At 47.6% G+C, this 16577-nt stretch overlaps 1 protein-coding gene across 1 annotated transcript in view; it reads right to left on the bottom strand.

Moving 5' to 3' along the window:
- The window catches only part of Cap2 (cyclase associated actin cytoskeleton regulatory protein 2), a 128489-nt gene that overhangs the window by 36209 nt on the left and 75703 nt on the right, over positions 1-16577 (bottom strand). Inside the window, exons 5-6 of the mRNA XM_046453522.2 lie at positions 2624-2767; positions 2244-2329 (exon numbers count right to left, since the gene is read on the bottom strand). Of these exons, the coding sequence (XP_046309478.1) occupies positions 2244-2329; positions 2624-2767 (230 nt within the window). The remainder of the gene's footprint in view (positions 1-2243; positions 2330-2623; positions 2768-16577) is intronic.

The following is a 16577-nucleotide window of genomic DNA, read 5'->3' as shown; positions in this document are numbered from 1 at the left end:
GGCAACATGTGGCATCAGATCCCTGGGCATGGTTGCCTGGGTACTTGCTGTGGTCACAGGAAGTCTGCCCCTGAGCACAGTTGCTTTAATCAGAGCTCTCTCAAGGAAGGAGGCCCGTGCCATTGTTGGTAGTTCCACCTGCTAATGGTGCTGTTCCTAAAAGCTACAAGACCTGCTTTGCTAACATAGAATGAACAAACTATAGCTATTTTTAAAAATATAACAGTTTTATAAAGACAGAATTCATAGCCTGTACAATTTAAAGTACGCAATTCAATGATTTAGCTCAACAGAGGTGAGCAGTCATCACAATTAGTTTTAGAACATTTTCTTTGCCCCCCCCCCCCCAAAGGAACCCCGTACTCATCTGCAGTTACTTCCCTTCTCCCCTAAACTACTCAGCCCTGGGCAGCTGCTCTGTCTCTATAGATCTGCCTATTTTGAATTTCATATAAATAGAACCATACAATATGTGCTTTCTTGTGTCTGGCTGGACGGTGTTTTTAAGGTTCACTCATGTAGCCATCTGTATTGACACTTCACTTTTTTTTATGGCTACATGATATTCTCTTGCATGGAGACAGCACATCTCGTTGGAGTCATCCGCTGAAGGGCCTCTGGGTGCTCCCACCCTTGGCTCCCCACCTGTGCTTTCGACAGCCCTCTGATACCTGCTGCTGTCGCCCCCGTCTCCCCGTCCACCCGTTTGTACTTCATTTTAACTTGATAGGTTTCCCTGTCACTGTCTGGTTTACTGACTCATCTCACCTCTGGTCTTGATTCTTCTAGATTCTTCCTTTCTTTTTGGATATATACCTAGGAGTGGAATTGTAGTTAAAAAAAAAAATATTCCTAGCTAGTTCTTAAAACGGGTAGTGGAAGGTGGGTATTCTTTGCTCTGCACTTCTTTACACCTACGTATATTCTGAAAGTAGTCTTTTGAATCTACTCAATGTTTATTAAAACAAAAAGATGAACTATAAAATAAAAAGTGGTGCAAATCTGGAGTACGGGCTGGATTGGCCCATGACTTAGAACTATGGTAGGTATTTATTTTTGCATTCTACGCATTTTTCTATGTTCCGTATAATATTCGCCTTGTTGTGGATCCTTTTCAGGTCTGTGTTAGTAAAATAAAGAGCCAAATTGAGGTGATGATCCAGATGATGCAAGTCCTCAAATTTCCTTTAGTGGGACAGTCTGGACCAACACTGAGATGTCCCCAGGAGCCCTGCCTTAGCTCACTGACGCCCTGCTCTGTGGCTGGCACTGAAGGGCTCACATGGGGATCACCGTGGAGCCCAGAGCCGAGGCAGGGGGCACATAGCTGCTCTTACTTATGCTCTAACTCTTCCCTTAGTTACGAGACCCCAGCTCAGAACATTTGTCCAGCTGTGTGGGGGGCAAAGCATGACCTTATCAGGAACCTCGTGATGCTCCCTGCGTCGTTCAGGGGCATTTTCTGGGTATTTCCTCAGCTTTGGCATGTCTCCCCCGGGTCCCATTTTCCATCCTGATCCCAGTTCTAGTTTTCTAGGACCTACTGTTTGGGCTGTAGAATGCAAGGTCCTTTCACGCGGGCTCTCTAGACAAAGCCCCTTGGTCTGGACTCACCTGTACCTTCTTTTTTTTTTTTAAGTTATTTTTTTTTATTAGTGCTTTATACTTATACATAATGGTGGGATTCACTGTGACATGCCTGTCCACGCACATAACATGATCACCTGTGCTTTCGACAGCCCTGTGAATAGCTGCTCTTGTCACCCACGTCTCCCCGTCCACCCCATTTGTACTTCATTTCGGATCCATCAGTTTCCCTCTAACTGCCCCATCCCACCTCTGATCTTGACCTACACTGGCCTCCCGGAGTCCGTCTGTCCTCCATCTGCTCACCCACCAACTCTACTTCCATTAGTATAAAAGATCGGTGCCCACGGAGGGCGGTCCATCACAGAGCTCTCTCAGGATTACAGAAATACATAGCGTAGTGACGCGCCTTCAAGAGGGGACAGCTGATCCATGAAAAGACAACCGAGGGAAGCTTTCTGAACACACTCACTGTCTGCATAATTGATTCCACTTCCCCCTGGGCTTGACCTGCAAAGATGGATTTTTCCTTAGCGTCTGTAGTACATTAGCGTGGTTCACGGGAAAGGGATTCGGAACTAGCCGCAATAAGTTTTAGGAACAAAGATCTAACAAGTGACCAAGTGGAAATCTGGCTAGTAAAAGAAGGCACGTACCTGTGTTTGTAGTCCTTTAAGACCCTGTTAGTGTAAAAGGTGGCAGCATCGTTCATCTCCTTGACATAAGGACCAGGTTTGGGGGACTGAGAGAACAGGACCATCACCCAAGCATAGAAGGAAACAAAAAATAGGATAAGAAAGAAAATGACTTGAAGAAGAAGAAAAGCAATGGTTGAAAGTTGCAGGCAAACTGTGCTCTGGAGAGGCTGGTGAAACACCTTCAGCATTGAACTTCAAACAGGATGAGGAAAAGCCGTATACGCTCAGCCTAGAAGGAGCCCTCCTTCGGGCATCAGGCTGTGGAGGGGGTGAAGGTGGCTACGAGGTCTCCTAAACACTGCACCAATGGGCAAGGGGAAGGGCCCCGGCCGACTCACCACAGCTATCCACCCCAGGGCAGGGATGCTCTCGCTGACGGCCGAGAGATGGTTGAACATGCTGCTCCCTCGGTTTCTCTCTCTGAAGGTCTGGATTTCCTGAATCTTTTCCGATATGGGTTTCAGAAGTGCAGCCACCTCGTTCTGGAAGTGAATGTCGAGAGCTATTACTAAGGACAGGACAGAAGCTCAGCACCTCCATCCATGCCACACCGGCCTAAGCACGGGACTCGGGACTGTCCGGGGGTCCAAAAGAAACAAACAACTGTCCCAGAAGAGAATGGAACTTTGCTCTGTGAGGGTAACACAGCCAGCCCTCTGTTCACGAGTCCCACATCTGTGTGTCGAACCAACAGCAGATCGAAAACATTTAAAAAATGGCATCTGCACTAAAAATGTACACTTTTGTATTATTCCTATTCCTGGAATAATACAGTATTAACAACATTTACACTGTTTATGGGAAGATGTGAGCTGGTTATGTGCACACACTGTGCCACTGACAGGAGGCACTTGAACCTCTGTGGATGCGGAAGTCTGTAGGAGGTCCTGAAACCAGCTGTCCTCAGATGCCCAGGGACAACTGTTTTGCGTTTTCATTCTCTGAATGATGAAGATGGTAGGTATTTTTGACATTATAAATGCTGTCTCCTGAGACATGGGAAACCCAGCAGTGGGCGAGAGCCCTGTTTTGGAGATAACTGCATAGAACACAGTGAAACGGAGTGTCATTGGAACCAAATGGGATCCACCTGCAAGGGCACAGGGGTAAGTCAGGGTGAAAGGACGGCTCCTTATTCCTGTGGGGACAGGATGTGGGACAGCATCCTGGGCTTGGCCACTGTTCCCACGGTCCACGTGCAAACAGAGAGAACGTTCCCTGCGGCTCTCTGAAGAAACCGTGATGGCTTATCATTCATGTTGTCATATTCTCAGTGGCCTTACTGCTTTGGCTTTCTACACTGTCCCATAGGCCTATAACTCCCCGTCAGGCTCAGTTCTGATTAAATCAACACCTGACTTCTCTACGTTACATAAAAAACGACTTTGAAAACTACGTGAGCTGAGTGACAAGGTGTCGTGGACATTGACACTCCAGAACACCGGCTGCTTCAAAGCCCCCACCCGGACCCCGTCCATGCCCACAGCATCCTCTGCTCCCTCTAGGTGTTGAAGAGCAGACAGGGTTGTTCCCCTGGTGTGTGTGTGTGTGTGTGTGTGAGAGAGAGTGTGTGTGTTCCAAAAAAAGAGCAAAGGCCCTAAACTTCCCCGCTTTACAGAACAGTTGAAAGGCTTGGGCAGTATTTTAAGAAATCTGGTTTGCAGGAAGTAAATGGAAAACTTTCTACAGCTCTTTAATTTCTTTAACCAAGATTTCAGAGCAATGGTTTCTAACCCTGCTACACACTGGAGCCACCTGGGGGGCTTTAAAAAGCACCTCTGCCTGGGTCCCACGCCCAGAGATTCTGATTTAGCTGGTCTGGAGGTGGCCTGGCCAGGGCAGGAAGGTGGGAAGAGCTCCTTGGGCGATTTTAATCAGTCCTACGGCGCTGGCTTCACACCCCAAAGGACAGTCGTTTCTACCAGGGACAGCAAGTCATTAAGGAAGGAATTCTGTTCGGCTGCAGTAGCTTCCAGATACCTCTCAAGCCCCTTGAAATGTCCTCCCCTGAAGGGAAAGTTGCAAGTCAGGGCTTTGGAATTAGAAGGCCTTCGTTGAAATCTCAGCTCTGCCCCCTACTACCTCCAGGGCCTGGAGCAAAGGATGTGATCCTTGGTTTCCTCAAGAATAAATCAGAGACAAAGACCTACAAACCAATAGGCTGCAGGAGATGCACCATCGGTGGAAATGATAATCATCACTGCGAGGAGTTAGCTCATACGGAGGACGCTGTCCCCGAAATAGTTACCGTCCATTTGTCTCAAATAAATGAAGGTATTTAACTTAGGCTCCAGGGCTGGGTTGTAGCTCAGTGGGTGAGCGCTTACCTTCGCATGCGAGAGGCAGGGCCCTGGGTTTAATCCTCAGCACCACATAAAATAAATAAATAAATAAAATAAAGATATCGTGTCCACCTTCAACTAAAATAAATAAATAAATAAATACAAGGAAAAGAAGGAAAAGACTACAATCCCTGAAGATTAACAGGATTTTAGGATCCCTGGAGTCTCAACTGCGTAGCCTAGTTCAGCCTTTAGACAGATCCAGCTGAGTAGGTCACAGTGAGTATTGTAAAGAATAAATGGATTTGAACAGAACAGAGTGTGCTCACATGGAGTAAGGGCGGGTATTTGGGGCAATGTTTGTGTCAGTCAGGCACAGTGTGGGGTGTCTGTGGACTCAGCTGTGGGGTAAAGTAAATTTCTTACTGTGAACCTCAGCTCAAAGGTTTGACAAACAAGGACCTGGCCAGTTCTCCCATTTCGCACACGTGCACCAGGCTCACTAAGGTCCTCTTGCTAAAGACCAGCGGGCAGAGTAGGTGGGGCTGCAGCTCACTCCTAGGTATTCTGGGAGGTGCTGAGACCAATCTCCATGTACCACTGGGTGCTGAGCCGAATACAGTCAGCTGTGTGACACAAGCTTCTCCTCTGCCCACAAGACAAAGATAGGCACCGTGGATAGAGTAAGAGCTCAGGTTCTGGACGGGACAGCTGGGTCAAGCCCTTGTTCCACGGTGGAGTAGCACCGGGGCTTTACACAAATGACAAGCAAGAATTCATCACCCCATTTGCAGGACTGGGTTGACAATGGCACCCACTCCACAGGGGTCTTATGAGGCATAAATGAGAGCTCTCGGTGGATTTTTAACTTCTTCCACATTGAAGGAGGGCAAAGGCAAAACGGTCTGAAGCAAGCCAGTCCTCGTGGAAGATTCATGAACACCTTCTCTCTGTCTCTTCCGGTCATTGTGAAGCAAGGGTCTGACAGATTTGGCATGAAGATGCTGGATCCCAGCTGTTACAGGCCGACATGTCTCCCTCGGATCCACGTTGAAGCCCTTGGACTCCCAGGACCTCAGCATGTAATCACACAGTACTGGACATGGGGGTCTTCAGAGGAAGTTAAAATGAGGTCATTAGGGTGGGCTTTAATCCAACGTAACTTAACTGGTGTGCTTAACAGATGAGGACATTTGGACACGGAGACCCCCAGAGGGAAGGTGATGTGGGGGCCCAGGGAGAAGGAGGTCAGCTACCAGCCCAGGAGGAAGGCCTCAGGAAAGACCGACCCTGCCCACACCTTGCCCTCTGACTTGCAGCCTGCAGAATTGGGAGAACATAAAGGACTGATCCTTGGTCATGGCAAGGAACGCAGGGGTCTAAGGGCATCCAGGAAAAGCAAGCAAAGATCCTCACCCCTTCCCTCCCCAACTGTCAATAACAAAACGAACAAACCCTCCAACCACTCCAGCCCCAAACACAGCTCTCCATACCGGCTCGTTAATGGCGGCCAAAAAAGTCAGTCTTAAATGTTCTTCCTGGAATTTCACTCTACAAAAAGCAAACATCTCCCTCTTCAAGGGATGCTTTTCAGTCCAAATTCAATACTGACCAAAGAGGTGGCCTTGGTTTTCTGCAGAAGACCACTGAGTTTCAATTATGGTAGAATTGTTAAAAAAAAAATCCTGTCTGCCAAAGTTGGCTAAGAAAGGCCAGAATATTTGAATTGTTGGTAATATCGGGTCCACTGCCCCAAGGGAAAACAAAACCAGGAACTGTGTACTCCCAAGGGTAGATTTATTAAGGCCATCTTTTTCTTTTTTATCTCTAACTTCCCAAGAACAAACTCTATAGTCGGAGGAGACACCGTATTCTGGAAGATATTTGACACTGGTTATCTGATGAAAGCATCATAAGGACTGAGAAAGTTTCCCTTAGCCTTCGCTTGGCCGTCGGGTGAAGAACTGCTATCGTGAAAAAACAAGAAAGTGTGCTGAGAGAGCCAAGCGCCCCGGCTATTTGCACAATAAAAACAGGACAGCTTTTACTCCCTGCCAGGAGATTTCTCCTCTACTTGAGAGGTGGGCTTGTCTTCTCCAGCTCATCCTGAACTTTCGCAGCTGGAATTGAGAGAGGAGAGGACACTGGAGTGAATGGTGTGACCTCATCAAGGCTGGCTGTGCGCCATGTCAGAGTGGAGGCCAGTGGAGGAGGCTCGTCACGTCCTCCACCTGCTCAGCAACGCACACCTACTAGGCCTCCTCAACGCATGCAGGCTGAATTGTGAAGACGCCAATTAAACTTACAGAGGGGCTTTCCACTGACGAAGCGATAACTTAAAACTGTCCTGGTTTACTGTTTTTTTTTGTTTTAGCTTTTCCAATAAGAGGGCACCGGTGGCAGTCTCCAGACATGGCTAGCAGTCCTCTGAATGACTTCAAATCATTCACTGTCACAAAGGAGCTGCCCAGAGTATTTTTTTTTTTAACTCTCCCCTCTGGTTTCTTTTATTAGGAGACATTTCCCCGAAACAAAATCACTTTTCAAGGTTCATGGGAAGATGACCAAAAACCTCCCCTGCCTCTCCCCAGGTTTTCGTGGCTTTTCAGAAGGTGCAAATGGACCAAGGGAGGAGACAGGAGCACGGGGCACGTTTCCAAGGGCGGGCCTCTGATCCGGAGAGCAGTGTGGGGCTCTGCGTCTTTATGATCCTAGCTCCTGCTTTAAACTGGAAGACTCAAGCCCATTATCAGCTACATCTCCTGTGAGCTCCAGAAGTAACTGAATTGTGTTGCAGAAAGTAAAATAAAAAAGAGTTTTATCAGCAAGCTTTGTAGAAACTTTACCCAAAAAGGAAAAGCAAATCCCCACTCACGCTGTTTTGTCAGACATGGAACAAACTCTGGGAGTTTGACCTTAAAGACGTGTCACTGAGTCAAATAAAATTGGCCTGTTATTTCTAGAATCCAGAGTTCTCACGTAGTTATGCATCAGGTAGAAAATGGTTCAATCATTTGCTACTTAAAAAAAAATGCTCCCTTTCACTCTCTCCCTCTCTCTCTCATTTATAAAATTAATATAACACAAAAAAATGTGCATTTTGAGAAGCACTGGAAAAAACAGATGAGAAAATCCACATGAACAAAAAATATTCTTAATTCCACCCCATGGACATTTTCAAAAACAACAACAATTACTTTAAAAATAATGGCCACTTAACCCCTAAATCATGAATCTCAAAGTTGAATTTAAGCAGCTCAATTAAAAGAAGCAAGTGAGGCACCAAATAAAATCCCATCAGTATATTCTTGTAAGTATGGTGAGCACACCGTCATCCTAGGAAGGCTATATTCAAGTAAAATTTGGACTTTTTAATCTTTAAATTCCATCTACCTCTACAATTTTAGGAAAGCTCATAGCAAGTACTATTTCTCAGCAAACCAAGCTACCAAATGCCAAGCATTATTACCGTGGCTTATACATTTGCTTGTGTTTCTTGTGGTGCTGGGGATGGAACCCCAGCCTCAGGTGCGCTAGGTAAGTGCCCCACCACTGAACCTCACTTACGTATTTTTGTGCAGAATTTTACCAGCGGATTCAAGGGGTAGGTGAGGGTATAACACTAAAAACACATCGAAAGACATATGTTACAGTGTTAACATAGAATCTTCATGTAATTTTCTGGCTTACTTATATATTTTAAACTTTCTAATATGTACATATATTTCCTTTCTAGTTAAAGGAAAAGTTTTAAAGCATATTAAACAGTTTTATACTTTCCAGGGCAGAAAAAAATTGCACAGAGGTGCTATTAATTTTGCATTTATCAAAAAATAGTAAGGCTCCTTCTTCTAATCAGGGAAGTAGCTTCAGGGAAACACATTCAGAAAGGCCAGAAGAAGGCAGGTGCAGTGGTGCACCTGTGATCCCTGATCCCAGCCACTCAGGAGGCTGAGGCAGAAGGATCGCAAGTAAGGCCAGCCTCAGCAACTTAGCAAGCCCTGTCTCAAAATTAAAAAATAAAAAAGGACTGGGGTATATAGCTAAGAGGCAGTGCACCCTGGGTTGACTTCCCAATATTAACCCAAAACAAACAAACCTGAAACCTGGTGGACTTGGACTTCCAGGGGAATGAATTGCTTTGGACAGTGGTATTGTCCCAACACCAGCTTTTAGCAGGTACAAACTCCTACCCAAACTTTTCATGTAAATCTTTCAACAACCCCTTATATTCATCAGCACACTTTAATTTTTTTCAGTAATAGCTTTCATAAAACAAATGATTTCAGACATAAAAAGCACCGAAAATACCAAGGACAAGCTCACGGGTACATGAACTATAATTTCACGGGGGCCCAGGATCATCACTACCGCGTCCCCTTGCTGACTTTCGCTGAAGAACACCTGGCAATGCAGAGATCTGGGGCTGGGAACAGGGAATATGTAGATAAGACGGGGGGGGGGGGGCGGCAGCGATGAAGCTTGACATTAAATTGTTGTGTTTTTCTCATGAAGGTAGAATATTGTACTTTTAGCAACAACTAGACATTTTTTAAAAAAATGTTTTAGTTTTAGATGGATGCAACACCTTTATTTTTAAATTTTTACTTATTTTTTATGTGGTGCTGAGGATGGAACCCAGTGCCTCACGCATGCTAGGCGAGCGCGCTACCGCCGAGCCCCAGCCCCAGCCCACAACTAGACATTTTGAATGTAAAGAGTTTTCCACAAAAGTGTTCAGTCAATCCCAGGCTAATGAGCCCTCTGTGAAGTCATCTTCCTCTTCAGATGCGGATCGACACTGTTCCTGTCAATGTATTTTAACTTGCTGGAACCATTCAAAGGCTTACCTAAAGTCTGGGGACCACCGATGCAGTGGGCAGCAGGCCCTCCAGGTCAGTCCCACTTACTGTTCTTGGTCTTGACCACTGTTCCTGGGCAGAAGCACTCTCTCTGACTTCTAGGTTTCATGGTGTAGTACGGGGGTGGTGTTCACCCTAAAACCTACAACTGATTCGTCAGAACTAGGACACGGTACTGTCAACATGACAGGTGGGCCACAACCTCCTCTAAGCCTCCATGTTTTAAATGGAGAGTGCACAAGGTCCATGATAGAAAAAGGTCAAGTTCAGCAGAGATCTTCTTTCCTTCTGGTTCATTTTTTAATTTGTGCCTTTTAGGTACACATGGCAGTAGAGTGTACCTTGACATACTGTACATGCACGGTGTCTGCATTATTCTAATCAGGATCCCCTCCTGTGGCTGCACATGATGTGGGTTTCACTGCTCGGGTGTTCACATATGCACAGAGGAAAGTTCTCTCGGATCCACTCCACTGTCTTTCCCATTCCCATCCCCCTCCCTTCTCAGTGGAAATCTAACGGTCAACACAGTGACCCGCAGTAGTGTGTTCCTTATGATATCTCAGGTCCTGAACCTTTGCAAACAACGGGGATTGGAAGACATTCAACACAGAACAAAACGACAGGTAAAAGTCCTTTCACGCCCACAGCCCCTCAGGTGGAGATTGGTGGCTCTCTCCATCGCTGCTTCTGCACTGTCACCGTGTGCACAAGGCTGACAGATCGTCCAGGCAGAGAAAACACGCCTTGCACACAGGCGTGGTGTGCTGCCCTTGTGAAGCCCCAGGATCCCGCTCCTGCGGCGAGGGCTGGACATGCGGGGTTCAGTGGGGAGATGGGAAGAGAGAGAGATTAGAGACGCAGGAAGGAAGTAGTCAGGAATGAGCAAGGACAAACAAAGCCATCCAGATTCACCGCAGAGGGATCCCAGGAGTCTGCTAACCACACCTTGACCTGGTTACCTCACATGGAGCCTAAGAGAGCAGACGGGAGGCCGAGAAGAATCTCATCTTGCATTTCCTTACTGTTTCGATGAGTTTGATTGGCTCGGTTGAGGAAATATCCACGCTCACCCTATCCAGGATGTGCCATCTGGCTTCTGACAGGGAAGAATTTTAGAATCACCTACAATTTTACTTTACGAGATTCTGCACGTGGTGGCTCAAGAGCTGTGGATCTCCCTGTGCTCGACCCAAAAGGCCTCCACCAAGAATCCCTAATGTTACCAATTGGAGAAAATGGCCCAAGCCATTCGAATTCACCAGCTTAGAAAATTGAGAACGATCCACGGCGATCACAAAGGAGCTCCTGGAAATACCTAAAATCATAAACACTTCCGAACAGCCATTTATTTTGTGATTTTATCAACACTCGAGGAGTACTGACGGCAGGTGGGTTGGTCTTCATCAGCTGCGTCTGCTTTCTGATGACCCACCTCCCTTTAAACTACCCACATCACCACCTGAGAGATCCCACGGCAGTCCCCTCCACCTACAGGTCCTTGTCTCTCTAGGACAAGTGGCCTGTCCTAGAGGCCCAGTCAGATCTCTTCTCTGAGTTCCATTTTGCAGAAGGTAGCTGAGATGATGTAATCCACAGTTTCCCACCGAGGCGATGCCGGAATTTCAACAGCTACCCTGTGAGCCTTAGGACGTCTATTACTAGGGTCTATTACTGTACAGAGCAACCGAGGCTTAGCTCCAGTCACCCTGAATCAGAAATCCGCTTTCTCACTTAAGGTCAGCACCGTCTTTGAGATTCCATTGCTTGTTTTTCTCAAGAGCGGAGCATCCGAGGTGCCCTCTCTGGTGAGCAGCTCAGCAGGAACATGCTTCCTGGTCAGCAGAACGGCGGGGGGCAGGGGTCCTGATCCCCCCTCCCTCTCCTGAGACTCAGTTCACCTCAGATCACCACCCGGGCTGGTGAAGAAACCTACTCTGCTTCACCTGGCATTTCTCAACTTTTTAAAAATCTTTTTGCCCATGGAATTTTAATTTCCCCATAGTTTTCTAAGGAGCTGAGATTCCGAGGGACAGACCCAGGCTAGCGCCACTGGAGGAGGGAGGGCTGCGGGGGAGGGGGCTGCGCTGCGTGATCATTGTCCACTCTTCCCTAGCCGCTCTCCCTCATTACCATGGAGATGCTCTCGGGGCATCCACTCTGTCCTCTTCCATGTCCACACACACCCACACACACACCCAAGGCGGCCGTCTTCTGGTGTCTGTTGGCATGACCGTCCCCAGTGCGCTGTGCCCCGCCCTCTGTCACTCTCTCCTGCCAGTGCTGGCTCCTGCCCCTCCCACCACTCCTACCACCAGCCATTCCAGTTCCTCCATCCCCTGGCTCCAGATTTCCTTTGTTTTCTCTTGCTTCTTCCCTTGGGTGTCTGACCTTAGGGAAGGCAGACTGTATTCTTTTGTATCTTATTTAGAGACAGGGTCTCACTGACTTGCTCAGTGCCTCACCATTGCTGAGGCTGGCTTTGAACTCACGATCCTCCTGCCTCAGCCTCCTGAGCTGCTGGGATTACAGCACCTGGCCTGACTGTATTCTTTCCTGTCTGCTGGGTAAACAAAGAACCGGTGCCCTGACTTGGGTTTCAGGAGGAGCCATTGCTTCTGATCCCCTGGACTTGGCTGTGTCCAAGCCCCATGGAGTCCTGCAGGTTTTCTTGACTTAAGGTTCCTTGTGCCTTAGATCACAGGGACCCTGTGTCTTAGCAGTGCTGGGGGACTGCCTGGTTTATGACCTGGACCCCGGAGGGAAGGGGGACCAACAGGGTGTGTGAACCTCACATAGAATGTGGGGGTGTCCAGAAGGGCTTCCCGTGAAGCCCGTGCAGAAGACCATTCTTTGGACTTGGACTGGGTTATTAGATAGAGAGCCCAGCGCTCTTGACTCTGAACCACATGGAGACAACGGCCCTCAGCGTATCTCCAAAGAGGGTTATTTTGTTCCCATTTGGTTCTCTTTTTTTTGCTCATTTATTCAGTAATAGATACCGAGTGCTCTCTCTGTGCCAGGAATGGGTGTATTTGTCAGGTTTCTCCAGGATATGGATTTACTTATTTATTATTATGGAGTGTCTTGTGTCATTATGGAGGTGGACAAGTCCCAAGATGTGCAGTCGGCTAGCTGGACACCCAGAAGAGCTGACCCAGCTCCCTCCAGTACAAAGGCCAGCAGGCTCGAGGTCCAGGAAAAGCCAAGGACGGTTCAGTTCATGTTCAATGGAAACCAACGTCTTAGCTCAAAGGCTATCGGGCAGCAGGACTTCTCATTCGGGAAGGATCAGGTCTTGTTCTGATTAGATGAGGCCCACCTGCACTAGAGAGTGCAATCTTCTTCAGTCTATTGATTCAAATGTGAACCTCATCCAGAAACACACTCACAAAACACCCAGGACAGTGTCTGTCCAAATATCTGGGCACACTGTAGACCAGTTTTGTTGACACATAAAATCAACCATCACAGGGGGACACAGATGAAGAACAGTAATCATAATGTTTAACTAAATTAAATACAGCCTGTTATGTGTTAAAAGACCCCGGGAAGCCCAATTCACTGATGTCATTTGCAATGCAATGGTCAATGTCCTTAATGTCCCCTGAACTTCTCCTTGCCCCACTCAGTCCCTTTCTGGTCTCCACTCTCCATCTTTCCTCTGCTTAGGAGCATCTGCTCACATTGTAATTCAGCGTGCTCAGTGTAAACCGCGGGCTGTGTGTCCCTGTATTCCAACCATTGGTTCTGATTCAGATCAACATGGTGCATCAGTGAGCCGCTCTGCATATCCGGGGATGGCGCTTCTGGCCTCTGACAGCCAGGGCCGCACTCTGAGCTGCTGTCTCCTGGCATGGCGCGCCCAGGGTCCCCCTCGGGCCAGCAGCACAGGCTTGGGACACAACTCTCCTGGGTTACACCTACTGTCTGTGGGTGGCAGTCAGGGTACTTTAGTTAACTTCTTAGATCAATTACTGTCTGTATCCAGGGTCCTAAGGAGACAGTCTTTGGACTTGGCATCAACTGTGCCATATCTTAACTGACTCAGGTAACAAGTAGAAGTGCAAATTTTTATTTTTTTCTGGTACCAGGGATTGAACCCAGGGGCATTTAACCATTGAACCATATCCCCAGCCCATTTTTGTATTTTTGTTAGAGACAGGGTCTCCCTGAGTTGCTCAGGATCTTGCTAAATTGCTGAGGCTGGCTTTGAACTCCCAATCCTGCTGCCTCAGCCTCCCAGGCTGCTGGGATTACAGGTGTGAACCACCATACTCCGGCTAAAGGTGCACATTTAAGAGAGTTGATTTGTCTTAGACCCAGTCGTGTTATATGACTAGGTTCTGGTGGTTCAGATTACATTTTAAACAGTGTCATGTAGTAGGTGACAGAACACATGGATGCATAAATACACACTAATGTCGAGGTGATAAAGATGAACGAAGCTTCCAAAAGTCAGAGAGGGCTGGGTGTGCGGGTGCACACCTGTTGTCCCAGCGACTCGGAGGCTGAGACAGGAGGATCACAAGCATGAGGCCAACCTCAGCAACTCAGTGAGACCCTGTCTCAAAATTATAGAAAAAAAAAGGTGTGGGGTGTGGGGATCAATCCCTGGTACCACAGCAGAAATAAAATATGACTATCAAAAGATGGTGACAGCTTACCTTATTTTGGTACATATTTTCAAAGTCCATAAATGAGTAAAAGGATCAGATATCTTCTTTTACATGCTCCTCTATTTTCCTTGCTAACACTCTTTTTCCCCCTGATGTTTAGTCATTGTGACTTCATGTTTTCTGTCTCTTTGCCTATTATTTACTGAGCACCTATTATGTGTCAGGGTTTGCCCTAGGAATTTGGAATACAATAGTAAGGAAAGAGAAAAAGAGCTCCCCATGGGGTTTATAAGCAATATCCCAACAGGGGTGGGCAACAGATTTATTAACTATATCATGCTGGTACAGTGGGGCTTGCCTGTAATCCCAGCAATTCAGGAGGCTGAGGCAGGAAGATCACAAGTTGGAGGCCAGCCTCAGCAAATTAGCGAGGGCCTAAATAAGTTAGTGAGACCTTGCCTCAAAATAAAAAATAAAAAGGGCCGGGGATGTAGCTCAGTGGTGAAGCACCCCTGGGTTCAATCCCTGGTACAAAAACAAAAGAAAACAAAAAACCCAAACAAATAAAAATCATGAAACAAAGGAGAACAACACAAAGAGTCTGAGGCACCACAGAGGTTTTCTTTAATGTTCATGTAGAAGGCTTCGGTGATGTGGCCCACCTGTCACGGGCAGCAGCTGCTCAGAGCAAGGAGCAAACAGGAAGTGGAAGGGGACAAAGCTGCCCCTTCCCTCAACTGGCCATCTGGAGTCCAGCCCGCGCCCTTGGCCCTGGCACACAGCACAGGATGACCTGCTCGCTATGAATCGCATCACAGAGCAAACCCACCAGCGCAGTTCCCTGGGCCGAGGCCCCTCGCTGTCTTGATTTCTCTTTTGGTTCCTTTTACCAACTCTGGCCCTCCTCGCTCCCAGTGGCAGAATTACTTTATTAAACAGACCTAGTTTCTTTGGAGGATTTTTGGTGATCCTCCCCCACCCCAAAAAATTAAAATACCAACCATGCACCCTCCCCCGGGGCCAATGTCACATGAAGTAGGTAAGATGACAGGGAGAGAAATAAACAGCAGGCAGCCATTTCCCAGCACTGGTTTTAGACGATTTCCCTGAAATTCCTAAGATGCGCCTCTGTACTACCCACGGGAGAAGCACAAAGGGCAATTCTTGCAAAGGAAGAAGATCAGAAAGGTGTGACTCTTCCTTTCCTTGTGGCACATCAAGTGCTCCTTCCAGAGTAAACACAGGCACAGGTTGGGGTGCGGGGAGCCGACCTGCGTGCCAACGGGCACATCGGCCCTTCCTCAGCCCCTGTCCCGAGGAGGCCACTTCTGTGTGCAAGAGTCTGTTGGGAGGAGTATCCTCAGCAGAACAGTTTGAAGGGAGGGAGGAAATGAACACTTGCTGATGACTTGCTATCAATCAGGCACTGGAATTTGTATTCTGTGTATTATGCAAACATCAGAAACATTTTTAACGGTTGTCATTGATTTCTGTTTTATGAATGAGGAACAAGTTTGAGAAATATGAGTAACTTGCATAAGATCATGTGGCTAGAAGTGGGATTTGGACCCAGTTCTGTCTGGCTCTCGAAGGGCAGATTCAGACATAATGAGAGAAGCTTTGGTTTGGAGAAGGGCACCTCTGGGTTCCAACCACAGCTTTCACACCGAGATGAGCACCACACCTTCCTCTGAAACGAATACTACTCATCTGTAAGGTTCTGGTGCAGATTATGTAAGATAACGTGTGCAGAACGCCTGCCCGAAACATAACTGAAGCCTAACAACAGTAGCTGCTATTATGATTGTAATTATTCAAGCCGTTACTGACCTTGGATATGGAAGAAAAGTATGTCCTTGACAGTTGGACAAAATGGAATGACCGATCATTTAAGTACTGTCCTCGATGACAGAACTGAAAGTACAGTCCCCACCAGGATGTGCTGTCAGAAGGGCCAGCGTCCCCTGATGGCCCTCTGGGAGCTGGTGGAACTTGGCTCATCTCTATCTGAGTCTGTCCCTGGGTGGGAGCACATGGAAGGGCACCGTGACAATCTCTGGAGCACTGGGGGGACCGTCCTTGGGAAAGGCTTCCCAAACTCAACAGGAGGGGACTGTGAGAAGCCCAGGCCCAGAAGCTCACCTTTCTGGGTACAAAGTTAAGGACAGGCCCTGGCTTCCAGTAGCTCACAGTAGAAGAGGATCAGTGAGGAAGAGATGTCCGTTAGGAGCACTGTCCTCCACTCTGGGTGGAGCCAACACATCAGAGGTGACATGGACACTTTCAGGGGAACTGAAGAGTAGAGCGTGAAGAAAACTGTTCATATCACTGAGAAGACTGCAGGGTTTTCCAGCTCCTCTGGGAATACCCAGGGCAGCAGAGGGACAATCTGGAGCTCTCTCTTGCTGGGAGACAGACGTGTCGTGGATTGGGTCTGCTCATGGCTGACCCCAGCCTGAGGGAACCGGGGCAGCTACACCAGTGGCCAAGGCACCACGCTGTGGTCGTTGGTAAATGGTCACTGGCCAA

Source organism: Marmota monax, unplaced genomic scaffold (genome assembly GCF_021218885.2).
Source record: "Marmota monax isolate L192 unplaced genomic scaffold, Marmota_monax_Labrador192_F-V1.1 WCK01_AAM20220418_F8-fsc00029, whole genome shotgun sequence".
Classification (NCBI taxonomy): Eukaryota; Metazoa; Chordata; class Mammalia; order Rodentia; family Sciuridae; genus Marmota; species Marmota monax.
The sequence above is the reverse complement of the archived record's forward strand: the minus strand, read 5'-3'. Positions and strand labels throughout refer to the sequence as shown.